This window comes from Natrix helvetica (assembly GCF_964273705.1).
Source record: "Natrix helvetica genome assembly, chromosome: 1".
Classification (NCBI taxonomy): domain Eukaryota; kingdom Metazoa; phylum Chordata; class Lepidosauria; order Squamata; family Natricidae; genus Natrix; species Natrix helvetica.
The window spans coordinates 149,726,328-149,753,372 of record NC_138548.1 but is presented as its reverse complement, the minus strand read 5'-3'; the positions used below and the strand labels follow the sequence as shown (position 1 = coordinate 149,753,372).

Here is a 27,045-nt window from a genome sequence, read left to right as displayed (position 1 = left end):
TTCAGATTTAAAAAGGCTGTTGGTGTGAAATTTTTGTAGGATGGGCAATTAGTTTAATAAATTGTTGCAAGAAAACAACATTCAAAATATACTGAGGCACTGCATGATTCATCTAATAATACATATATGTATTTGCATATATGAATTGTGTAGTTCTAATCATTTGCTTTGGTTTTTACTGCCATTTGAAGCAAAGCCTTCTCAAAACTGTCCTCATTTTAAAACAAAATAATACAATTAAATCTGAAATGCAAAATATACAAACAAAAGTTAAACCCTAATTGATAAACACCAATCAATAAATGTAAGCTGACTGGGGCATCCCAGATTTGTTTCTAATATATCTTTTAAAAAATGTAGCAGGTGTCATCTGATGATCCCTTGAGCCATAAGAGCAGGTGGATTTCTTTATTTTTGCTACTTTCAGGGTACTGAAATGTAGATATGGCCTGTCAAATACTCAAAACTCCTTTAGATATTAATTGTATTTTAATTGGGCTTTGAAGCACAAATTGAAATTTGTACTGGATGTTGTGATCATTTAGTTGTACACAAATATGGTTACCATGTATTGGAAACATAAGCAATAAAGGAGGAAGCACATTATCCCTGTAATACATCTGGAAAATCAGAAATAGGTACTACTACTTGCCTTCGGCATTAATCATAATACAGCAATAGCACTTAGACTTATATACCGCTTCATAGTGCTTTTACAGCCCTTTGCATAAATAATTGGACTAGAACTTCCCATTCCAACATGATGCAATCTTAAATAAATTCGTTGCAGGGGATGACCAGGCAGAGCGTGAAGGCAAGGTCAAATGTCTCATCTGTTTAGAATCCGTACACAGCCCAAGAGACCTAAGACCAGCCCATTGGAAATTCTATTGACCCTTATCTAGCGCCAATTTGATTTGAATTTAGTATATCCAATTTTTGTTTTTAGGTTGCAGGCAGTGACGTGCGGTGAGGTTTAGGGCTGGTGAGGCTGGCGACGTCATCAAATTATCATCATGAAGGGAGGACTGTGACAACTTTGATCTTTGCAAGCATGCAAGCAAAATACCCCAGGATCACAGTGATGGGGACAGCAACTCCTTCCGCTGCGCTGCAGAGAAGAGCCACAGGAAGGAGGGGAATGGGACCACATGTGCAGGAGGCAGCCCTTCATGTTGGCTCAGGAAGGAGGGGAATGGGAGCACGCGTGCAGGAGGCTCCTCAGTGCCAGCCTCATATCAGCGTGAGCCACGGTCCCCTTCCCCTGCACACGTGGTCCCATTCCCCTCCTTCCTGAGCCAACATGAAGGGGACCGTGGCTGCGCTGATCTGAGGCTGGCGCTGAGGAGCCTCCTCAGCGCCAGCCTCAGATCAGCGCGAGCCGTGGTCCCCTTCCCCTGCACACATGGTCCCATTCCCCTCCTTCCTGAGCCAACCTGAAGGGGACCGCGGCTGCGCTGATCTGAGGCTGGCGCTGAGGAGCCTCCTGCACACGTGATCCCATTCCCCTCCTTCCTGTGGCTCTTCTCGGCAGCGCAACGGAAGGAGTTGCTGTCCCCACCACTGTGATCCTGGGGTATTTTGCTTGCACGCGCAAGAAAGAGATCAAAGAGAAAAGGAGATATATTTTTTTCTTTTCCTGATGAGAGCGATGAGGCTCTGCCTCCCCTGACTGCACGTCACTGGTGTATACATAGTAATTATAATATGTTCTATTATATTTCAGTATACATAATACTATTTTCCCAATTTCTACTTTCTTCTAACACTTAACAAAATAACCACCATGTTAAAAATATTCTATATCTATTCATCATCTCTTACCCTTTTTAGAATTTCAACTCTTACAACCTTTTTGGTGAGTCATAAGTAATTTTTTTAGCATTGGCATAACTTTGAACAGTTGCTAAACAAATGGTTGTAAGTAGAGACTGGTAAAGGAGTCATAGGTAACTACTTAGGCAGGTTTTTTCTGTTATGGACCCTTTTCTCACATCTGGATTAGGCTTGTTACCTTTAAATTTTTACAGTCTCCTAGGGACTAGCTAAAAGGAATTAGAACTGTTTCTCATTAGCTATTGAATGAAACTAGCATAATATTTTGAGACCAACAGATATATAGGGAAGATATTGGACACTCGCAACAGATGCTGTGAAAAGGAAGGCAATCCTAGCCACCAAATGGATGTGATGGACAGTCACAAATACACCATTGAACATAAGCCAAATGAAGGTTTTTTTAATTGCATCTCTCCCAAAGGTGCTTTTTCAAGAAGCAATTGGGCTTTGTTTTTTCTTTGAAGACGTTTTGCTTCTCACCAACAGAGCTGAAGAAGCTTCTTCGATGAAAAGTGGGCATATTTTCTTTCTTTTTTTAAAAAAAGTTTTTATTAGGTAAACTTTAAAAACGTTGGACATAGTGCAATGTTTCTGGCATAGTCATTTCCATGGAGTTTTTTGATCTTAAAACAATAAGTTTGTATCCATTACATAGGTAGGTGTGGTCAGTCAAATCATCTACACATTAATCCCTTTCATGATATAGTTACTATCAATAAATAAATTATATATTTATATAACCATCGGTACCATTTGTCCCAGATTTCGTGGTATCCCATCTCACACATTAATGAGTTAATTTTAACTCATTTTTAAATGTATTGTCTTATAAATTCGGTTTGGGTTTTTTTTTTGATATGTATTTAATTTCTTTTTAACTTTTGGGATGTGTGTTTTTTAATGTACGCCGCCCTGAGTCCTTTGGGAGAAGGGCGGCATATAAATCCAATAAAAACAAACAAACAAACCCTTGTCTTTGAGTTCTAGAGTCAGCCTGTCCATTTCTGTGCATGTCAGTCTTCTTTATTATTTTTCGTTCTAGGAGATCTCTTGTTTTTCCAGTTTTGTGTGAAGACCAATCTTGCTGCTCTTAAGATGTGCAACATTAAATATAATCCACCTTTGCTATATTTTTCTTTTGTAATCCCTAACAGAAATAGTCCTGGCCTCAACTCTATCCTTTGGTTTAACATCTCTTCCAACCACTTTCTTGTCTGGTGCCAAAAGGCCCTGGCTTTCAAGCACTCCCACCATATATGGTAAAAGGTTCCTAGCGCAGCATTGCAATTCCAACATCGTGGCAATACGTTTTTATTAATTTTGGCTGATGTGGGTGGGATGTGCCACCTATAGAACATCTTGTATAGATTTTCTTTATACAAGGTGGCTAGGGTTAACACTCTATTTCTTTCCCATAGGTCTTGCCAATTGTCCAAATCTATATTCTAAAATTCCTACTCCATGCTAGCATAGTTTCCTTTACCTGCTCTTCCGCCATTGTGTATTCCAATAAGTATTGATTTTTGATCATTTTCTCCTCTTCACCTAATAAAATTTTATGTAATTCTGTGGATTCTTTCTTGATGTCCCATTCTTTTTTGTCTTTTATGTATTGTGCCTGAACTTGTAGATAAGCCCACCATTCTAGTTCTAATCCTTCCTTGTATAATTCTTTTCTAGATTTTAATTCACCTCTTTCGTTTAGTGTATCCTTGTATGTAATTACTTTCCCTTGATTAATAAAATTCTGATGTTTCCAAAGCCGATAACCAATTTGTGATTTCCAGTAATTTTGATTCTTATCCATACATCAAGTAGAGCTTGTCTTACATGGTGCCTCTGGAAGTACTGATGAGCCTTCTGTTTTCCATCCCATAAGAAGCATGCAACCTCATTTGCATACCATGGCCTTCCAGCACTTAATAGCCTTCTATTTTTTAGTCCTATCCAATCTCTTACCCATGTTAAAGCTGCCGCTTGGTAGTATCTTCCCCAGTTGGGCAGTCCAAATCCCCCTCTTTCCTTGGAATCCTGTAAGAGTTTCAGTTTGATTCTAGGTCTCTTTCCTTGCCAAATAAATTTTAGATACCGATTTATTCAAATTTCTGAAATACTGTTTCTTCAATCTTATTGGTATATTTTGGAATAAAAAAAGTATTTTGGGTAAGATGTTCATTTTGACTGTTGCTATTTCCCCCCATAAGGGAGAGTTGCAGATTTTTCCATCGTTCCAAATCCGCCTTAATTTGGTCAAATGGTTTGTTGTAATTATCTACTTTGAGTGTCACACATCTTGCTGTTAATTGTATTCCTAAATATCTCACCTTCTTTGCTATTTGAATGTTTATTCTCTCAACCAATTCATTTTTCTGCCTAATTGTCATATTTTTCGCTAACATTTTAGTTTTTTCTTTATTTACCCTCAGACCAGCTGCTTCCCTATATTCTCCCAGTACTTCTATTAGCCTCATACCAGATCACAGTGATTCTTCCATAATAAACACCTGCAAACGCTTGTAACTTAAATACTTCCTTTTTGATTTCTAGACCATTAATTTGTTCATCTTTCCAAATTATCCTAGTCAAGACCTCCAGCGTTAATACAAATAATCATGGTGACAGTGGGCACGCTTGCCTTATGTCTTTTTGAATTTTAAAGCTCTGTGTTGTTTCCCCATTAATTACCACTCTGGCCAGAAAAGTGGCATGTTGTCAAAGAAAACCCAGAAAGTCCAGTTGCCTCTTGAAAAAGCACCTTTGGGACAACCATGACCTGGATGACTGAGAATCTCCATTCACATGCTTTCTACCTTTTTTTTCCTGAACACATAATCACCCCTCTAAAATATTGCATTGCCACTGCCTGGAATTTTGACTTCATTTCTTTCAATGTTGCTTTAAGACCTTTTTTTTCTTTTTAACAATTCATAGATCAGGGAATATTGACAGGTATAAAGTGCTAAGGAAAATCAAGATATTTCATTGCTGCCACTCTGCTAGAATCTTGACAGAACTTCCAGAAGGACTGGGAGAAAAATTTAAAGTTATTTTCCAAATGCGTTCATGGAATGGGACTACCAGGATTGTTATAGGATGCTTGTTTTTAAGCAACTTTGCAGTTTCTACCAAGTATAATGTTGCAAGCAAAGCATTTCATTATAAATGAAAATTCATGGTCTGAGAATCTTTGCAATGTATCTCTGGTGAACTTCAAATATACTATAGTCTGCAGTAGGGAGGTCATTCCGTGTGTGTGTGTGTGTGTGCAACGGAGATACCATGTTATATTTTTTTACCTATCCCTTACTTATTGCCCCCTTTTGAATTTCATTCAATGCTATCTAGTAAATCCATATCACAAGCATAAATAAAATGACTACTGTATATAATGGGTTGTTGTTGTTTTTTCTGTTGAATTGCTTAACCAAATTAATTTAGTATTAACTAACAAGTATCTCCTGGAAATTTTTAAGGCCTAGTGAGATAAAGTAACTATCCATAATTCAAGGAAGAAAAAAAAAATCAGAATTCAATTACACATGAAAGGTTTACCTCATGCTTGTTACGTCCCTGTTTTCCCATGTTTATCATTACAATATTAGGTTGTTGCTTTAACAACAGACTTATTCAGTCAGTAGTTACGCAGCCAATAAAGATCCTGTGGTGGTGCAGTGGTTTGAAAGTAGTGCAAGCTAACTCCGCCGACAGTAGTAGTTCAATTCTGATGGGGCTCAAGGTTGACTCATCCTTCTGAGGTTGATGAAATGAGGACCCAGATTGTTGGGGGCAATAGGCTGACATTTGTAAACTGCTTAAAGAAGGCTGTAAAGCACTGTGAAGAGGTATATAACTCAAAGTGCTATTGCTATCCTGAATATATTAATTATCAGAAAAGAATTTAAATCCATAGAATTGTACTTATAAAACTCTTCTTGAAGCAAGAATTGGGGAGATAAGTGTGTAGAATTCACACTTGCATTTTGTGATATAAAGTTGAATAGACTACATCACACTTGTTATATGATTAATTGCTGCTACTTAAGTTACTGCTTTGTACGCTATTTTCTTGGAAAACCTGTGACATAAAAAGTTTCAAACAATCATAGACTTTTTGTCAGAATAAGAAAACTAAATTGAGTGATCATAGAAACTTGATATAGAGTGGGCATTGCCTACTTGCCATCAGATTAATCAGTAAAAATTAAATTCTAACAGAAAACAGTGTTAACATACTATAGAATAGGGGTGATTCCTGTCTGACCTCAAAATATTCATGAATGCTCTATTACTTACTGAAAAAGGCCTATAATTATACCTGGCATCAAAACTGTTTCTTGAAATACAAATCTTTCCCAATCATACTTTACATATTGGATATAATTGCAAGTGTAAATGAGATGTTATTCTCTTCCTGTAAATGTTACTTTTCCTCTTACCAAAGAAAGGGAGTGAAAAAGAGTAAGGTGACAAACCTGATCCCATTGTGGCCGTATCAGGATTTTGTTTGCCCTTGGGGGGCTGGGTTAGGTGTGGCCTGGTCATCACAGCCAACTGGGTGAGCATGGTCAAGGGTGGGCTGGGGCCAGGGTGGTACATCACCATCTCCAGGACACGGGACAACTCTGGGTGTATCGCAGGCTGGATTTGGCCCACTGGCCGTGTGTGACACATCTGGTCTACAGCATGGAGGGTTCCAACCTTTTGGCTTGGCCTAGGCTTCATTGAGTGAAGAGGAATTGTCTTGGGTCACTTATATAAAATATACAATGCATATAAATCACATATTAATCCTAAATTTACAATTTTGTGGGGCCACGTTACTTGCTGTCCAGGGCTGAATGCAACCCGTGGGCTGTGGGTTGGATACGTCTGATCTAAGGTTTTTCACAGCATGCACAAATAGTCCATGCCCTTTTGAAGATTGCTAAATTGGGGCTCTCAGTTGCCCAGGTTAGCATGTAAAATAGGGAAAATAATACTTGTAATTGTTCAACAGTATCTAGAAGTCCTGGGCTTCTTTGAAGCCCCACATTTGGAAGATAAGTGATAATTTGGACCTCATCCTTAAAATAAGCAGTATACAGTATTTATATACTTTTTCATATAAACTGCGGTACAATGAGGATCACATGAATTGACCTACATAGTTTGCAATTTTTTTTATTCAGTCAAATTATCAGTTTAGTTTATCAGAACTATCAAGATTTTAAAGTTCAATTATATCAAACAACAAAAAGAATGGAGGATTTCTTTACATACATTATTTAATTCCTGATTTCCCATAGATGTAATTCCCTCAGTAGCACTTTCTGTATCTGTTTTGCTCTGGTGATGTACACTCTATTTCTGCAGGGTAAATGTGATTATAAAGAGTTGCTGCTAATATTGTCCAAATTAATTCATTTCTAGTATAAAGATATTTTCCATTTTAATTATTCCTAGTAGCCAAAAATCTTTTTTTTAAAATGCTGCTCTTAAGACTTTCTTTCTGCCAAAGGACATTTCATTTGTGATTGCTGAAATAGAATTATAATTCACTGTTTCAAAATTGGCAAAACAAAATCTGAGAAAAATAACCATTGTTATGTGCAATATAAAAGATACTTCATTTTAAAGAACGAATCAGAATAGCGTGCAAGTCATAGTAGTCACTTAATTTTTTATTCATTGTTCTGTGGGAATAGGGAAAGAGAAGCATACATTTATACAATATTTCACAATCACTTTTATTCAAGATGTGGTTATTCTTAAATACTTGCCGAAAAATAGCAAGAGCAATTTGACAGTAGTACAACAACCTGTGCCCAGAACACTGACAAGTACCGAGTAAAGCTAAAATAATTGCTTACCAATATTTTGAGAGGTAACATCTTATATGGGCTTGAGTGTGCATTAAAAAAAAAAGTACTGCTGGTTGAATATATTGAGGTAAATGGTGTTCCAACAAGGATAGTTTTTTTATCCCTTGTTCATAATCCTGTACATAGCTTGCAGAATTTTATACCAAATATTCCTAATAAAAATGCATTAAAAAGTTTAAAAAGAGAATTGGAAAAAGGTCAACCAATCAGTCACCTCACTTTGTTAAACTACGATCAGCAATTTTATTCTGTAGAACAGTAGTATGAACACTATTTATTACTACTACATCTGATTACACCTTAGTTATGCAAGAGCTACTCCACATGGATTTTGCTATCAAAGAAAGTATAAAGTTGTGTATTTTAATCCAGACGCATTTTCAGAATACCACCATGAATGAGAACACTAGGTCAAAGAACTCCAACAATTACGAGGCACAATCTGTTCCAAAAATGCTAAGGTATATTTAGCGACTGTACAAAGAGTAGTCATGCATCATGTAATATAAAGTTCTTTGCATCTAACACAAACTGAAAAGGTATTGCAAAGTTTAGACTTTGAAGTTGTTCACAAAACTGATCAGTTAAATCCTGTGGCAATTATATGGCAGCCAACTAAGTAGTCACAGGCAAACCAAAGGACAATGAAAGCTCGAGTCTCAGCCCGGGCTTTCCTTCACAAGTCAAAGATACAAGGTAAATCACCAGAGCTGGCCAGATCAATACAAGCTGTATGGTTCAAGTACAAAAAGCAACAACTGCCACGATATCTGCCAGAAAGCAGAGCACTTTTCCTAGCTCAGACATTAATGGGTTAATTTCCTAGGATAGATCTCGGCTTAAGCATTTTTGAGAAAGAACCGTCCACCTTGAAAGTTTCCAAACAAAGAAGTCGCGATTCCGTGCGAGACTATTTTGGTGGATTTTTATTTTTTGGCAGTTTGGTGGATTTTGATAATTTCACAGATTCTACCACAAAAAGAAGTTTTCTGATGAGAGGCATCTTGAAAAGCCATGTCTAGTTAGGGGGAAGCAAGGAAGGGAAGTTTTGGGAAATATTTTTTTTTAAAAAAAAAATCTCATGTAGACGTGGTTCTGGCTTGATTGTCAGTTTTGATATTTCCCCTATATGACCTCCAATTTCAAATGCATTTGCAAAAATCTTATATGAAAAGGTCTTATTTGGCTTCAGTCATATTGATGGAAGCCTATTTGATTTTTTAAAAAAAATACCTGCTCTATAGAGCTGTGGTGGGAGATTTGCACCAAGAATGATGTTTGTAGGCATGAGCTTTTAAAAATGAACACTGATAAAAGTACACTTTCCTAGTATGAATATTTTCATTTTGAGGGAAAAAACTGTATGTGCCAATCGTTCCTATCAATTTTGATGCTATTGCAAATCAACCCCTACAAGTAGAATCAAGCAAATTATCTTTTATTCAAAAATACATCTGAAGAACAAATACTAACTTTGCTAACAAAAGTAGCAAGTTATGCCCAGCAACATCCATAATCAAATTATGGCATCAAATTTGATAACTATAAGACCAAAACATGTCTCTATAAGAGTATGCCAGTTTGTGGAGGAGAAATCCTCTAATACTCGTCTCTGTTTAGAACCTGATATCCAAAATCTTGTTTATAATTATTTCTTCTACATTTTCGCAGACCGGTACAAACTGAAAAAAACAAAACAACTCACTGTGATTTCATAAATCTTGAAAATAACATTCACAGTGAACATTTAACTATGACCACCTTTTCCTTTATAAATCTAATGTATTATTTAAATATAAAACTGCCTAGAATCTGATAATACTGGCTACTGTTGGTTCAGTACTTTCGTTTTGAGAATTCCCTTTGGCTTGTATACATGTATAAACTATTCAAATGATCGTAGTGTATTATTACTGCCTTTTAAAAGTACTTTGGCACCTGCCTACTTTCTGCCTCTTTTGCTAGAGTGTTCTTAATGGATGGGCTCCACATCATCAATCCCTATAACTCCTTCAATTCAGTAGTTCAAAGTTGTAGGGTTTCTCTCTCTCTCTCTCTCTAGACCAGTGTTTCTCAAACTTAGCAACTTTAAGACCTGAGGACTTCAACTCCCAGAATCCCCCAGCCAGCATAGCTGGCTGGGGAATTCTGGAAGTTGAAGTCCACAGGTCTTAAAGTTGCCAAGATTGAGAAACACTGCTCTAGACTATGCTACATTATCATTTCCATTGAAATAACTGCAAATGTGATAGTAAGGTTCTTTTTAAAGAAAGTCTGTATTTTTAATTTTTAGTGACCACAAGTTAAACCTATGTATCACTGATTAATGTTCCTCTGACAAGCTGGCACAAAAAGAAAGAAAGAAAAGAAATCAAGTGATGTGAAACGACAAAAAGGCAACAGATACAAAGTGTGTGGAGTTCAAGGTCATGAAGCTTCCTGAGGTGATCCTGAAACAACAACACAGTGGAAATAGAGTTATGTCCAAGGCTGGACCCACACACTGGGTGGTTGGAAACATTCCACCTGCCACCTCCTTCCCAACAGCAGCCCCCCACCCCCAAATAGCTGGAGGAGTTTCTCAACCCCTTTTGCACGGGGCAGGGGCTGGGTTGCTGGGGAGGGAAATGGAAGGAAGGGTAGCTTCCACCATCTTGTTGCATGTGTCTCTGTTTGGATCAACCCACTGTGTCGTGTTTAGTGAAATAGAAAATAACACTAGACAAAATATACATGAAACAGCAAAAAGCTTCTTTGAAAGTATTAATGTTAAGAGCTTTTCAGTGCCAGAGCTCAATAAAATAATAATAATAAAAAATCATGCTTAAATTTTCAAATTCCCATCAGACACAGCAAACCTAAATATTTAGTAAAATAAATGTATACACTATTTTGGGAACTGGAGAGAAAGCTTTTAACTAATTGGGGAAGTCGAAGTTGAAAAGGCAATACATTTTTTACACATAAACTAGAACAAGGAAAGACTAACACACCATTTTAGGAATGGCCATGGCCTGTTGGCATGAAGCACAGCTTATAACCTTTAAAAAATACACCATGGATGTTTTTTAAATGCACCATTTACAAAATCTGGATCAATTTATTATTTCAGTTTTATTAGTGTTGTAAATTCAATTTAGCATAGGTGGAACTGAGGTATACCTTGTTGAGGGAGGTTAAGTAATGCTTGGAAGCTTTTTTGCTAGATCCCACTTTGATTACATAGAACAGCAGCACACTAAACATTCACAAGCTGTGTCATATTGGCATTACAATAGTCATTTATATAAACACAACAGCAAATGCAATAAAAACAAGTTACCCTTTTTCTTAAATCTGAAATGAAATGTCTGATTTAAAAAAAATAGCAGTAGTTCATTTTAAGGAATTAGTCTGACATGTTAAGAAATACAATGTCAGTTTTTAAAATGTCTGACAAGCCGAGATAGGTCCATGTTCTTCAGGTACGTTTAACATTATCTTGCCATTTTCTCCGGCATATGCTGTACGTCTTCTGGATCCAAGTCTGGAGAAGAACAAAGAGGAATCTTCCTACTGACACTTCAGAGACGGACTTACCATTATTTCATGCTGAAAATTACTGACCAGAAATAGGCCAGTTGACTTGGCAGTTCCAGTGCTGAGTCTTATTGGTCAAGAAGAGTGACCGCTGCTACTATCATAGACTGGATTCTTTGGGAGGAAAATCCACATTTGTCACCATGGTGACCACAGTCACAATGTCTTCTGTTGTTATAATGTTTGTTAGTCTTTTCATTTGGATAATCCTTTCCTCTACACAGCCTGCTGATAACCGAGCTTCTGCATCATGATCCCAACACTCTTCTATTGTTTCACAGAGCATTGCCATTCCCTAAAAATAACAAGATACGGATACGGTTTTGGAAGTCTTATAAAACAGGACAGAATATAAAAACACTATCCTGAAGCATCTAAGTTTTAATCCAAATTAAAGCAAAAGGAATAAAACATCTGGTGATATTAACACCTATGTGACCTTGACATTGAGGAGCGGCAGCAAATGCCTAAATCGGAAATCCAGAATCAATTTAGAATGAGAAAAGTTTCAAGATCATATATACTTACTGTTTATCTGCCTTAGCTATCAGCCCAAGTATATAACTTAGGTTCATGATTGTTACCTTTCTAACACCGGTTCCTGTATATCTGAAAAGCTACTATGATATCGTTTCAGTTTCTCCTCCTTTTCAAAAGTTGAATTGATGCAATTTCAAATTAGGATTTTATAACAAGGGTTGACCCTCTTCTTCCGTCTGCCAGGAGACTTTTAAATCTAGTTACGTTAAAAAAAAATTCCTTCCAGTCTTGCAGACTGGCTAGAATGGTGTAGGATTTAAATGGGGTCAGATGGGGGAGGGGAGGAGAAGAAGAGAGATTGTCTATGCAAATACAGGTTAAACATCAGACAGATTAAAAGAATTTATCAGGTAGCAACTGTGATGTGATAGAAAGCCATTGTGTTGTTGAGAGCCTCTGAGATTGCCTGAAATCTTTTGATATATGTCATTTTAGCAATCTCTCTCAATTGTGTTTATAGACTTTTCCTTAAAAGGTCACTGAAGCCTGCCATGGGATGTCCTGGGAGGCTGAAATGCTCTGATATTAGTTTCTCCTTGTTTTGAGTATACATGAGGAAAAAACACTTTTGCAGACAATTACCATGCCATTCAAATAATAGCCTGTAACCATGGCAAATATATCAGCTATCCTATTTTTATAGGTGAAAGACAAATAAGAAATAAGTATTGAGTCCTGTTAAATCTCAGAAAGGGTGGAAATTTAATCTGCATTAAATGCTTTCTTACTTTTTTTTTTTTGACAATCCAATGTTTACCACCTCAAACAGAAGCAGTGCAAAACTAAAATGAAACAGTAATAAAACACCTCAAGGATCTTATCATAGTCTATTCTGAACGATTGAATTTCTACCCAATGTAAAAAGACTAGAAAAATGATTTGGTTGCAAAAATATCATAATTTGGGAACCAAAGTTCACTACATGTGAAAAAATTCTGTTTTCAACAGTCTTGTAATATTTAGGGCATATCAATTATATTACGTTATGCAGATATCTGAAGTGAAACTGGAGGAATGAAAGTTAAACTGGAGGAATGAAAGTTAAAGGAGGTGGCGCAGTGGTTAGAGTGCAGTACTGCAGGCTACTTCAGCTGCTAGTTCAAATCTCACCGGCTCAGGGTTGACTCAGCTTTCCATCCTTCCGAGGTGGGTAAAATGTGGACCCAGATTGTTGGGGGCAATAGGCTAACTCTGTAAACCTCTTAGAGAAGGCTGTAAAAGCACTATGAAGCTGTATATAAGTCCTATGCTATATTGCTTTTGCTAAATTAGGATATCTTTCCTAGGTGTAGACTAGAGAATAATGTGAATCAAAATTCTCTTCAGAACAATTTTCATTTCTATTTATGAAATCTATGTTCAAACTAAACACTGAAGTACATAGAAATGTGTCATGCTAAAACATATTAACCTATATTTTTACACAGCATATTAAACCAGCTTGATATTAATATAAAACAGCTCCTCTTGCATTTGGTGATTGCAAATATTATTAACTTTTTGCTAAATAGTAAAATAAAATTCTAAATGAGAATATTATTTCCAATATTTGGAACTTCGTTTAGACCTTTTTTGTACTTTGATCTCTGCAATTCCAACTGCTCTTAAGAGAATTCAACTGCTGAGTTTTCCTCTTTTATAGAACAGCTTTTAATGAAGATGCACTGAAAAGAAGATCTTCCCATAATTCAAAAGGTTACCTTAAAGCACGGGTGTCAAACTCGCGGTATCATATTGCTGTACCGTGACGTTTTTTCCCTTTGCGGAGCTAGGGTGGGCATGGCCTGCATATGATGCATCTGGCCCACAGCCGCCAGTTTAAGACCCCTGCCTTAAGATAACAGAATCGCCATTCTAGAAAATTCCATAGCTTTGCTTCTTCGAGGTCTTGTTCCAAAGAATACAAGAAGAATATCTTTTGGGATCAGAAGTATTCTTGGACCCACAAGATTGAATCACCTCCCCTTCTGCCAAAGTACCTCTCACTGGTAGCAAAGATACAGGAATTAATGGGGGAGAGGTAGCACAAACCACTGGGAGAAATAGAGGAGGGGTATACCTAAAAGGCCCCTCTTCACACTTCTTGTAGAGTTTGGCATATCACAGAAGGAAGCAGCTTTCCCCAATTCCAATTCTTCCTACCCATGTAAGACCGAAGCACAGATAGGCTTGCTGGATTATATGAATATTTTAAAAACATAATATTTTTAAACAGCATGATATTGAAGTTCAATTTTTCAATTGGATTTTAAATGTATTTTTATAGGTCAAAAAAGTTTTATTTTCTAAAGAAAAGGTTCAGTACAGATAGTTCTCGACTTACAACCACAATTCAGCCCAAATCTTTTGTTGCTAAGTGAAATATTTGCTAGGTGAATTTTGCCTTATTTTACCACCTTTTGTGCCACAATTGTTAAATGAATCACTGCAGTTGTTAGGTTAATAAGTGAATCTGGCTTTCCCATTGACTTTGATTATAAGGTCACAAAGGGTGATCCCGGGACATTGCAACCGTCATATGAGTCAGTTGCTATCTGAATTTTCATTATGTGACTGATTATGAGACTACTGCAGCAATTATAAGTGTGAACAACGGTCAGAAGTCAAGATTTTCAATGCTGTTGTAACTTTGAACGGTCACTAAATGAACTGTTTGAAGTCAAGGACTACCTGAACTGGCAACACTATTTGTTACTTACAGCATGTTTCTGCCAACACTCTCTCAGAACAGGCCTCTTCTTTTTATGTACCACAACCTCCTGCATATCTTCCAGAGAAGGATGCTGACCCACTTCTTCCTCAAAAGGTAACATATACTCATCCACGGGTCCTGCATTGTAGGAAATAATAATAACAACAACAACACATTACATAAATTCAGTTAACTTCTAGTTTTATGCTGATCAGGTTAAGAGACTAGAATGAAATCTGGTAGCTGGTTTATGACTGTCCAAATTCATTATATTGATCAAGGGTCAGATAATGGACACATCCAGTATATTTTATTTTTTTCCCCTGCAAGTCAGATCTAGGCTTCTAAAGCATAGTTTCCAAGTCCAATGAACTCCATTGTAATTATAATTTTTGAAACAGCCATCTGTGAACTCATTTTTCACATCTCTGAATTTTTCAAAAAAAAATCAAAACTAAATATTTGACACTTGTCTCATGCATTTCATCTGGCTATCAGGTCTGGCTCCTGAAACGTTATAGTTCCTAGGACTACTACATGAGATCTAAAGGAACTGATAAGGCCACCCAAGGGTAAGCACAATGAGGAGACTGGTTGAATGAATTAACAGATTACTTGTGTAGCTGCAATTACAGGTAAAATAAGGAATCATGTTTTCTGTGATTCACATAGATCAGTGATGGCGAACCTGTGGCACGCGTGCCACAGGTGGCACGCGTAGCCATTTGTCAGGGCACGCAAGGCGCTACCCTGTCAGCTGGTCAGCACGCATGTGCGCGCTGGCCAGCTGAGTTCACCGTTTTTTCGCCCTCCCCAGGCTCCACAGGCTTTATAGGAGCCTGGGGAGGGCAAAAAGAGCCTCCCCCCCCCCCGAGGCTTCAGGGACCGTCCGGAGGCTTCCCTGAAGCCTTCGGAACACTCAAAATGACCCTCCGAGCAAACCGGAAGTGACTCAAAATGACCCTCCGAGCAAACCGGACCGTCCGGACAGTCCCTGAAGCCTTCGGAGCACTCAAAACGACCCTCCAAGCAAACCGGAAGTCACTTCCAGTTTGCTCGGAGGGTCGTTTTGAATGCTCCGAAGGCGTCAGGGAAGCCTCTGGACCGTCCCTGAAGCCTTCGGAATGCTCAAAACGACCTTCTGAGCAAACCGGAAGTCACTTTCGGTTTGCTCGGAGGGTCGTTTTAACTGCTCCGAAGGTGTCAGGGAAGCCTCCGGACCGTCCCTGAAGCCTTCAGAACGCTCAAAACGACCCTCTGAGCAAACCAGAAGTCACTTCCGGTTTGCTCGGAGGATCGTTTTAAACGCTCCGAAGGCATCAGGGAAGCCTCCGGACAGTCCCTGAAGCCTCCGGAGGGCCTCCCGGAGGGCGGGGGAGGCTCTTTTCGCCCTCCCCAGGCTCCTATAAAGCCTCTGGAGCCTGGGGAGAGTGAAAAAAGCATGTAAAAATGGGGGGGTTTGCACCTGTTGTGCGCGCATGCGCAGTGGGGGTCGCGCATTGCATTATGGGTGCGGCACGCCCGCACACGACCCTCCTGCACTCCCACTTGTGGCACGCGAGCCAAAAAAGGTTTGCCATCGCTGACATAGATGATTAGGAAGCTTTTTACTTCAAGGATATTGTGATCATTGCAAGTGATCAGGGACAATTCATCTTCCAAAAGTTGCATTTGTCTGGTATAAAATACTATCTATAAAGTTGAATGAACATGGAAGGCTGTGCATATATAATTACCCATCATAGTTCTGGTAAGGGATATTATGGAGGAAGTCTGCAGTGAAGGACACACTGTATGGAGATCTAGCGAAGCACTATGCAGTGAACTAATTTCCTTCTTAGATTTTTTATTGTCTCTTTTGGTATGGTTTCTCTCTATGTGTCTATTGGTGCGGCTGAGCTAAGATGCTAACAGGTTCCCAGTTGAAATTGTGGTTGAATATGTCTCTGTGTTATGAAATTAAAGAGATTTCATTGAGTCTTCTGACTGCTAGTTGGTGTTCTTGGATGTGATCAACTACTCTTCTGCCTATCTGTCTTACATAGTGGCCCTTAAAGGCCTTACCCTGTCAGTGTCAACTACTTACCATCTGATGCTGTACATCGTGATGCCAATTCCCACAGTACTAATCCCATTGCATACATGTCTATTCTCAAAAATGCATCTCGCTGGAAGTTTATAGCACCTTCTAATACTTCAGGAGCCATGTATCTTCGGGTACCAACCTTGAAAATAAGAATAATCATTAGGCTTACAAACATGCAAATTCAAACTAATTAGATCTCACCATACATTCTACAGAAATAATAAGTAACAATGTCAAAATCACTTGGTACTTAGAATTTGGACTCCTATAAGTTGTTTTGGAACAGTTTGCTATCAAAACAAAAAATACACTGAACAATATTTCGTAAAGAAGTAGATAGCCTTTGGAACATTACCTATTAAAAAAGCATTAAAAATCTCTTGATACAAATAGTTTCAATAGCTTTCATTATTTTGAAATGGCCAAGGAACTAAAAAGAGTGAGAATTATTAGCAACATCTCAAATTTAACATGGAGATGTGCTTTCAATGATCAAAGTTTGCATTCACAGCCTACATGAGTCACATTGCAAAGTAAATACAAAGCACAAATTCTAAGACATGACAGTTTCATACTCAGTAATAATTTGTCTTCTTGTCCTACTCTTTTGTAATGTAAAATGTTTATAACACCATGTTATAAACTGTACCTGAGATTATGATCTACTACTAGCCATCTTAATATTTATTTTCATTTAAACTTACTTGACCATGGGTATCACCAGCTGACTTCCCAGCCTCAAATTTTAAAGCAAGTCCAAAATCAGCAATACATGCCGTAAGATTATTTTTCAATAACACATTTTTGCTCTTGATGTCCCTTGAAAAAAAATGAAGTACAAAATTGAAAACTGCCATATTTAAAAAGGATCAGAATAACATTTGAACATGTTAACTGACAGTATAATTTATTCTTTGATTATAGCTGCAGAGATGAAGAAATTTGGCTTGGTAACTGGACATAAAGTAGTTACTGTTTACAATTAAAACAATGACCATTGCCATTCACACAGATATACAACACAATCAGAGCACTTAGGAAATGGAGGAAAAGATGCAAAAGACTAACTAAAAAGACTTACCTAATTAGATATGTAATTTGAACCTCTAATGCTGCCTCTTATAAAATAACAATAGGATGCAAAATACCCTTCTCTACAATGCTCTATGAAGAAGGAAATATGAGTAGAAAAGTGACTTCTCTATTGTTATTTTGAGGTTGCTGCTGCATTTAGGCAGAACCATCATTACTCTCTTCCTGACACGAATAAAGTAACAGATAATTTTTGCAGGACAACACAGAGTGGTGGAGCCCCTTGCAAAACCCAAACTTTCAAAGGAAATGATCTATGTTCTCTCCACAGACTGGCAAAAAAAAATATGGGGTACTTTCTTTTCCAAAGCCACACATGTACAGGAAAGCAAAGGACCTGGACTGCAATGTATGTCTCATAGATAAAACAAGCGGTCTATTGAAGTTTTATATATAAATATAAACCAGTAAGTAAATCATGTACTTGTGTTATACATGCTACTGCAGTATATTACAACACTTTCTTTAATCAAGGTAAGGGGGGAAACAAAAATTAAGAAGTATAGAGATGTATTTCAAATAGAAAGTCAGTTATCGGTTTTGCTTCACACACTGCAAGAATTGAGAAGAGGCCAGAAAATTGTGAAAAGATTGTACAATAGAGAATAAGTGCTATAACTCTTCATTGCCCCAAGTACCTTTGTGAGTGACATCTGAATAGGAGTCAGCCAAAATCTGTATTGTTTTCTAATGTGCTACTACATTGTTTCTATAATCAAAACTGTGGTACATATTAATTTTGCATTCTGATCACTGATTATTGCTCTTCCTTCTACAAACTGGGTTGCATCCACACTTCAATATAGCAGAGCTTTGGTTTTGACAAGACTGCTCCCAATTCTTCTACCTTGGAAGTATCTAAAAGGCTGCCCTGGAGGACTGGAAAAGAGTCCAAAAGAACATGAGATGACTACTGTACCTGGGAAAGCAATTAAAAACCAGAGCTACAGCCTTTTCCCTTAGATTCTAGCTTTCTCTATTCCTTGTCATACAATTGGACTGAGATACATTATAATGTGGCTCATCAAGGAAGAATCCAACATTTTTAAACCACTTATTACAATTAACTATTGTAAAGATCAGATGATAGATAGACAGACAGACAGATGGATGGGAGGGGGTGAGGGTTTTTGGGGGGGATACCTGTGGGATATAGCTGGTTTATGCCCTTCTTTTAGACCAGGGATGTCTTCATGAAGATAAGCCAAACCTCTTGCCATAGTTTCAGCTATATGACAGAGTTCATTCCATGAAACTATATTAGCCTTCAGGAAGTCAGTAAGTGAACCCTAAAAAATAATAATAATGTTTATTTATAAATAATATTTTTCACTTTGCATCACGTCAATAAAGTTACATGATCTACTTAAGTAAAATTTTAGAACTAGGAATATCCTACTTGCTATTCTAGAACCTGGGATATCCAAATTTTATTGAAATGTTTCTGTGATCTGACCCTGAAGGGGAAGAATGAAAATACAAGTATAGGTTTCATACACCGATACTAATTTAAAAATGAATTCAAAGTAATATTATCATTACCATAATAGAAATAATTCAGTGGGCATCGTTTTAAACATGTGGGAGGACAATGTTTAAGGAGTTCGGAACTACAGGAGGTTACCTAGTGTTGTGCCATCATACCAGACAATGGGCAACTTTTTTTGTCTCTTGATTTTCCTCCCTCCCCACCACAAAATATTTTACAGGTGGACATGGAAGAAGACCTCTGGAAAGCAAATTACTCCCATCCATACTATGAAAAATAGTCTGAAATCACTACCTTTATGTTGAATTCTTCCCCTTAAAAATTTAACATTGATCTTAAAAAATAAATCTAGTAAAAATCTGCCTCAAAATCTGCTTCCCTTGGAAAATATTCTATTTGTACACAATGAAAAGTTCTGAGTTATCACATGAACTATCACAACAAAGTCATCACCTTTTCATGAAACGCTGTTATTAGCCACAAGTCAACATCAATACTAGTGCCTCGTTTCTCAGCACCAATGAACTGTAGTATATTTTCATGCTTCATTCCTGGCAAGCTGTATATTTCATATTCATTTTGCCATGATTCTTTATCCTGAACAAAAAGAATCATATTAATATATTTTAAAAATATTAAATGTCTTGTCTACATATTCAAAATCATGTCAAATAATCAAAATCATATCTGATTTGCTATGAAATGTGTCCAAATGCATGGGATGATGCCCCCCCCCGGAGAATATACACGTCTTAGTTTTAGTTTGGTTTGGCAAATTCACATTAACAGAGAACTCTTGCTTCTAGCAATTTCTGAACAAATCTTTAGAAATCTTGTCAAATGGATTATTAAATTTAGGCCAGACAAGTTTAGATAATTCTCTTAGATCAACAACTAATAATATTTGGCAAGCAAGTTCTCTGGAATAAAGATAAGGATTTTTCCTGATTTGCTTCATCAAATAAATATAGACAATGAAGTGAGGTTAATAATTCAATTAAGTTCATCTGACAGTAAGACAGAATTAAATCAGAAATTTTCTTTTTCTTTATCTGGTTATTTCCCCCCCGATTCTAGAATATTTTTCATGCTTCTGGTAATAATTCATAAACAGAAATAGCAATGTTTTAAATAAATATTATAATTATTTATTTCTTATTATATATTTTTTATTATGGACCTCTCTGTTCCACAGGGGGAGAAAGAAAGGGGGAAAAACTCAATCATAGGTCAGGCACGGGACAATGTAATGGCTGTAATGGCAATCACAAGACTCGGGGATATTGCAAGAGTTGTAAATGGGCCACAAAGTTATTTTTTCAGCACCATCATAACTTTAAACAATTGCTAAATAGAATAGTTGGTAAGTGAGGACTACCTTTATTGGTGTGAGATTGTAAACAAATGATCTGATTTGAACTTATTTTGGTAAAAAGAAGATTCCCCCTGGTTTTTATTAGTATTTAAATCCCAAGCCTGTTATTACAAATGGAATTATTTCTTCACCCATCAGGATGGATGTCTCTGGATCATTAAAGATATCTTTTATTTCGTTTCACATTTTACTTGGTCTCTAAACCACTGGAATATTTAATTAAGCAATCTTATGACATTTAGACATTTTGAGGCATCATCTGATTTCCTTGTTATAACAATATTTTAAAAAACATTTTGAACATTTGTAACATTTCATAGTACAATATTTGGTTGTTCGTATACCTGCACTGGGAATATTTTCACAGCAACGTATTCATTTAACAACTGAGCTTTCCAGACACAGCCAAATCTTCCTCTAGCTCTGATCTCTAGTAACTGCAATGGCTTTAGGCCCATCAATGGTGATGGAGGTGGTGGTCCAGGGTCCTAAAAAACAGTAACAGTCAACAAAAGTTCATTTGTTTAATATAATCTCATTCACCAAGTCAAAGACAACAGTTTAGGAAGCAAATTATATCAACAAAACAGAATGCAAACAAAAATGTTAATGTCTCGCAATTATTTAAATTAATTTTCAATTCTTTCTCAGCAAAAATGAAATGAATAAATCTAACACTTAAATTGTACGGTTCCAAACAAAGGCATGTATACAAAATATGGAAGGAATTAAATGTTTTGAAACTAACCCAATATCTTTATAATCTCTACATATGGCCAACAGAATAGTTTTTGCAACATATACAGTATGTACTAAACTTTTATGAAAAACACTCTACCTAAAGGAAGAAACTGTAAAAAGAAGTTATTAAATACTCTATTTTTAATAGAATTATAATTCTTGCATAGGAAATCTATAAGCTTCATGCAGCCTGTGATATAGGCGCACATACAGAATTCCTGAGGATCCATTCCTACTTTACCACCCAGCTATTGACCCAATATTATTTGAAAGATGGGGAAATCAGTTTTTCTACTTAGGAACTACTTAACTTTATTAGCATTTATTTATTGTAAGCTTTACAAGAAAGGTTTAAAGTAATCTATTATGGCAATGCTGATTGGGACTTCAAAGGTACTTATGTGTGATTATATTTCCTGGTCCTCACTACTTCATCTACTTGGATGAATACTAAAGCATCTATAGGATGTGAACAAGAGTGAAGTGAACTATGATGAACTGGCTTCAGTTATAAGTTACAAGTGTCAGGGTATGATATAAACTAAGGATAAATTAATTTGGTGTAATTACAGAATGATATGCTTCACTTTGTAACAAAATTATTCTAAAGATACATACTTCTATATTTCTTGCTTGAAAATAGGATGATAAATCTTTCTTACCCAGAAATTTTATACATATGCTTTGGTGTAACAATGGGTGGATTGGGTAGCACAGATCAAAAGAAGTGATAAATAGCTTTATAATGACATGATAATAAACTTTACAACAAAGGAATCCGTTTTTAATCTATGTGGATCCTTCATGCAACATGCAATTAAATTATTATGAGGATTAATTTTTATTATACACAGGAAAGGGACAAAAAGTGTATGTTTTCATTAGTCTTCAACCACAAGGGAGGGATAAACTGAAGAGTGCCACTTTTCTTTTTCCCTGCTTTTATATAAGCTATCTAATCAGGCTGAAATGTTGCCTCCTTTTGTCTTTTTTCCCCTAAGCACATTACTATATTGTTTATACAAGTAGCCCTTGATTAACACTGGTAAACAATGGACCTTGAATATCCATTGTTAAGTGAGGATCCTAGGTTGTTCAGAAAGTCTCATGCAGCTAGCAAGCAGGCTGGCAGGAATGGCAGAGCAGGGCTGGCTCCTGCCAGGTTCATGGGTGGCTTGTGTGGCATACGGTGGCTACTGCCAGGCAACTTAGTGGAGCAATTTACAGCCTTCTGTTCCAGTTTCCCTGGTGTCTCAGTCATTAAAGGAGGTGGCTGCTATGTGAAACATAGCAATTTTAACTTCAATTTTCCTTTGCTTTACATATTTGCAAAGGTTAAAAATGTGAGGATTGCCTGCAGTTACTTTTTCATGACAGTTGTAACTTAAAACAATCATTAAATAAGGCAGGAGCTAAACAAGGAATACCTATAATCCTGCCTATGCCAATTTAGTCCCACCATTCTAAATAGTAATGTGAAATGATAGTAGAAAAAATGTATTTAACAAAGCAACAGAGAAAGTACAGTGTTTCCCCAAAAATAAGACAGGGTCTTATTTTCTTTTGACCTCCGAAATAAGCACTTGGCCTTATTTTCAGGGAGGTATTATTATTTTTGAGGTGCAGGAGGCGGCGAGTATGGTCACCTCATGGCTGTTGCTGTATTGCAATATTTTCGGGAAAGGGCTTATTTTAGTGCATGCGCTCAAAAGCCCAATTGGGCTTATTATCCGGGGAGATCTTATTTTCAGGGAAACAGGGTATTAAATGAATACTGCTCCGGATTCAACAGGCTGCCTGATGAATTCCACATATGTAGTGCGTCTTCAAGATCTGGTTCCTAAAAGGAAATCTACCATGTCTATCACTTCCGATTTTAAGGAAACTCTCAAAAACATAATATAGCATGCAGATTTGCTATTTAATATCCCAGAATATTTTCAGGTCCTTAATTGTGCATGAAGTAACTCTCTGAACCTTACAAATGTATTATATTTTGAGACAGAGAGAACTGATTTTGAAACAACAAAAAATAAATGGATGTAAAAACGTTTATTATTCAAATTTCCAAAGCAAAATGCCAAATATTTTCTCTTGCATATGCAGATTCTTCATCTTAACAGACATCCCATGACTGTTATGAAGAGGTTTTTATGCCAATTTGTTTATATGAGTTCCAGTATCACATGAATATACTAGGCACTGTATTAGACTTTTCTACTCAAGCTAATGGAGTATCACAAAGTTTGCTATAATAGCCATCAAATTGTTTTTTGATGCTGACATGTTATACTGTAGAAAATCCAATAAATAAAGAATCCAATACTTTGGATGCAAATAAACATATTTTCCAAATGTTATTCCTATAGGTAATTTGTAACTCCACAAATATATGACTATAAATAAATCGGTGCATCTTACCTCTATCATTATATGAAAGGCATGCTTGTAAAAAAACACATACACACAGGCAAAAGGGAATTATTTCATATAGTACAAAGCAGATATAAGTGCATCTTAGGAAAAGTGAAAGTCATCACTAAGTTATAAAATTCAGCATGCATTAGATTCTCAAATGTGTACTTCATTGACCTTTTTTTGACAATAAAAGATAGCAATAGTGTTTATTATATCTGTAACTGACTTATTTGAACATTAAACGTTTTGTAAACAAATGCTCAAAATGGTACGGAAGCTTTCAAAAACTGATTTCCATAAGTATAAGTAGCTAGAAGGTGCAGAGAAATGTAGTAATTTAGTTATTAAGATATTGGTTATTTTTAAAACAAAGTAACTGTGCATAAAATATAAGTTGGTACATTACACAAGAGGGCAGTGTTGCATCATCTAATCTACAAACTACAAAGCATAACAGTGAAACAAAACATATTACTCTCATCCTAATCTTACTTTGTTAATATTTTTGGTAGCTAATTAATTCTAGAAATATCACCCTTCCTTCCTTTTGATCAGCTGCTTTCATTTGGAAATATCAGTATATAAATTAACATTTAATTAACTTTTATTTTAACACTGAAGAAACACCTCAATTTTTTTTTATTTTTAAAAAGCGGAGGCAAGCCTTATTAGAATATGCAAAATTATTTACTGATAAATTGAGGAAAATGATTTATAAACTAATATAAAATTCACTAAAAACCAATAGCAAAAAGAAAACACAAGGAGGCAGGATTGGGAGAAGAAATGTATTTCATCAACATTCATACCACCCTGTGATTCTACCCTCACAGCCTCTCTACCTAAGTTCTAAGTGTACTTCTTTCCCAGATGAAAACTATTCAGGCAAATAATTATGCTGCTGTCACCCCCTTTTCTAGAACCGAGACCTGGCTAAATAGAAAATCTCCCTTCCCTTCCTCTTAAAAAATGCCTCTAGATTTTCCCTTTAAATCAACAAGGTAGTCATCAAGAAAGAAGGATTTTTATTTTAATAAAAGCAGTAGGTACTTGAAAGAACAGTTGGATACAGCACCTTGCATAAGGCAGAGATTTGTGTTTAAAATTCAGTGTTTACTGATTCACAAACACTCAAAGCAAACAAAAATATAGACAACTGGAAAAGATGCGAAATTACTTCCTAATCATGTATGCCTCACTGAGCAGAAATTAAGATAAGGGGATGGGGTGGGAAAAATCATTGCTTATATGATAAACATTCCATGTCAACCTTACTACTGTAGTTTCTATTCTTCCAAGACGCTAATAAAGTTTTTGCACTCTGTAAACCTCCCCAAAACGGCTCATTTTTCACAAAAATTGGCCCTTTTTTTTCAAAAAAAGGCATGAATATCCTTGGGGGGGGGGCTTGCAAAGTGCTCTGGGGGGGTAAAAACGAACAAAAAATGGCCCATTTCTCATTAAAACGGGCCCGTTTTTGTAATAAAAATTGCATGCATAGCCTTATGGAGGCTTATAGAGTGCTGCTGGGAGCTGGGGAGGCAAAAAACGGGCCGTTTTTTTCTTATTTCTGCCCTACCCAGCTCTCAAGAGCTCTCTGAAAGCATCCATAAGGGTATGCGCAGCCATTTTGTTGAAGGGGCGGTGCTTTGGGAGGCAAGAAATGCTGCATTTGATGTATAAGACGCACCCAGATTTTCAGCCTCTTTTTTGAGGGAAAAAGGTGCGTCTTATACTCTGAAAAATACGGTATATGGTTTATAAAAAATAATTCTTAAAACAACAGTTCTACCATGAAAAAGTTTTTCTTATGTGGAGTTCTTTGCGTAAAAGAATTCACAGCACTGGCAATAATGTATTTGTGGTAAGCTGCTTGCAGGAGAGATGGCAATTCATTTAACAAGCTTGAGAGCAGGATGATGAGAAAAGAGTTAATGCCATAATTTGGAAAAATGAGAAAGTGGAATATCTGACAGCATAATATGAGAAAATTGTAAGAAGGTTTCACAGAAATAGTATTTCTAACAAATTCATATTGCAACATACTTTAACAACAATAAATGGAAATTGTGTTTTTAAATTAATAAGACAAAAATTGCAACTTAAGATATTGTTGGGCAAGTGGAAGTAATTGGGATTTTAGAAGGAGATTTAAATAAACTGAAAATGTCTTACTCCTCTGCTGAATTTCAGATAGAACTGATTGCAAATAGAACATGTAGAATAAGATTATAAAATTTATCATTTTGGTAGATAAAACCATGGCTGGATCAGAATATGGAGCACGTCTAAGGTGTTTTTCCTTTTTCATATAGCAAATGAGTTGCTTGGTACACAGTATTATTCTCTTTCCTTGATCAAAGCAATGCAACTCACAACTTCTCTGCTACAGAAATAATAGGAAGGGTGTCCTTTCCAAATCATTGCAACAGAAATACCTTGTGACATGAAGATGCATCTTGCCTAAGACTAAATAAACCAAGTTAATTTTACCATTACCATTTTAATTATAATCATGAACCATTTAATTTGTTTCCAGAAATACAAACTAAGAAACAAGCTTAGTCACATTTAAAAATACACTAAGGATATCAGTCTCACAAATAAACCCTAGTTGTTAAAAACCTAGGATTTTTAACTTTTTTATTCACTGAGTAGTAACTGACAAAGACAAAAACCTGCATTTATATACATGGGACAGAAGATGGGCAATGGCTCCTATGCTTGAACTCATTATTCCTCTTCTGTCAGGTACAAGAAATGCCTAGTGTTCTACAGTTGTTTAAATGAAAAGTTGAAGTAAATTTTAACTGACAAGTTTTATTTTTCAAATTAGATCCTCAGAAACTATTTGATTCATAGAAAACAGCTTAATAAGGTGTGTATGTGTTGATGTAATCACATATTATAGTAGAGATATTTCTGCTGAGTTTAACTAGTAAAAATGGTAACTGATCAGCTAATTTTTACTTACTTCATAAAAGAAAAAGGAACCAGAAAATGATGAAACCTTCTTACCATTTTTGTGCACATAAGAAACCAATTTAAATTAGTGCTGCTCACTAAAACATTTGGATGAAAATTATATAAGCAATTTCTTTATTATTTGTGAATAGGTACAGCCTTGGGTCATAATGTAGTCACTGTATGACTCAAAATTAATTCATTTTGCAGCATTTAGTACTGACAACTATTTAATTACTTCCATGGATATAAAGATAACTTCAAAGATTCTGCATTATGTTCCACAACAAGGTAGATATTACTATTATGGATATAGATAGGGTTATTTTGGAAGAAAGCTGTAATGGTTGGCCTCCCTTCAATTTTACA

At 36.3% G+C, this 27,045-nt stretch overlaps 1 protein-coding gene across 1 annotated transcript in view; it reads right to left on the bottom strand.

Moving 5' to 3' along the window:
* Positions 1 to 7,478: 7,478 nt before the first annotated feature.
* Positions 7,479 to 27,045, bottom strand: part of ACVR2A (activin A receptor type 2A) — a 55,512-nt gene continuing 35,945 nt past the window's right edge. The window contains exons 5-12 of the mRNA XM_081937987.1: positions 20,898 to 21,041; positions 19,632 to 19,775; positions 18,833 to 18,978; positions 17,302 to 17,416; positions 16,598 to 16,736; positions 14,519 to 14,649; positions 9,898 to 11,574; positions 7,479 to 9,746 (exon numbers count right to left, since the gene is read on the bottom strand). Of these exons, the coding sequence (XP_081794113.1) occupies positions 11,380 to 11,574; positions 14,519 to 14,649; positions 16,598 to 16,736; positions 17,302 to 17,416; positions 18,833 to 18,978; positions 19,632 to 19,775; positions 20,898 to 21,041 (1,014 nt within the window). The 3' untranslated portion in view covers positions 7,479 to 9,746; positions 9,898 to 11,379. The remainder of the gene's footprint in view (positions 9,747 to 9,897; positions 11,575 to 14,518; positions 14,650 to 16,597; positions 16,737 to 17,301; positions 17,417 to 18,832; positions 18,979 to 19,631; positions 19,776 to 20,897; positions 21,042 to 27,045) is intronic.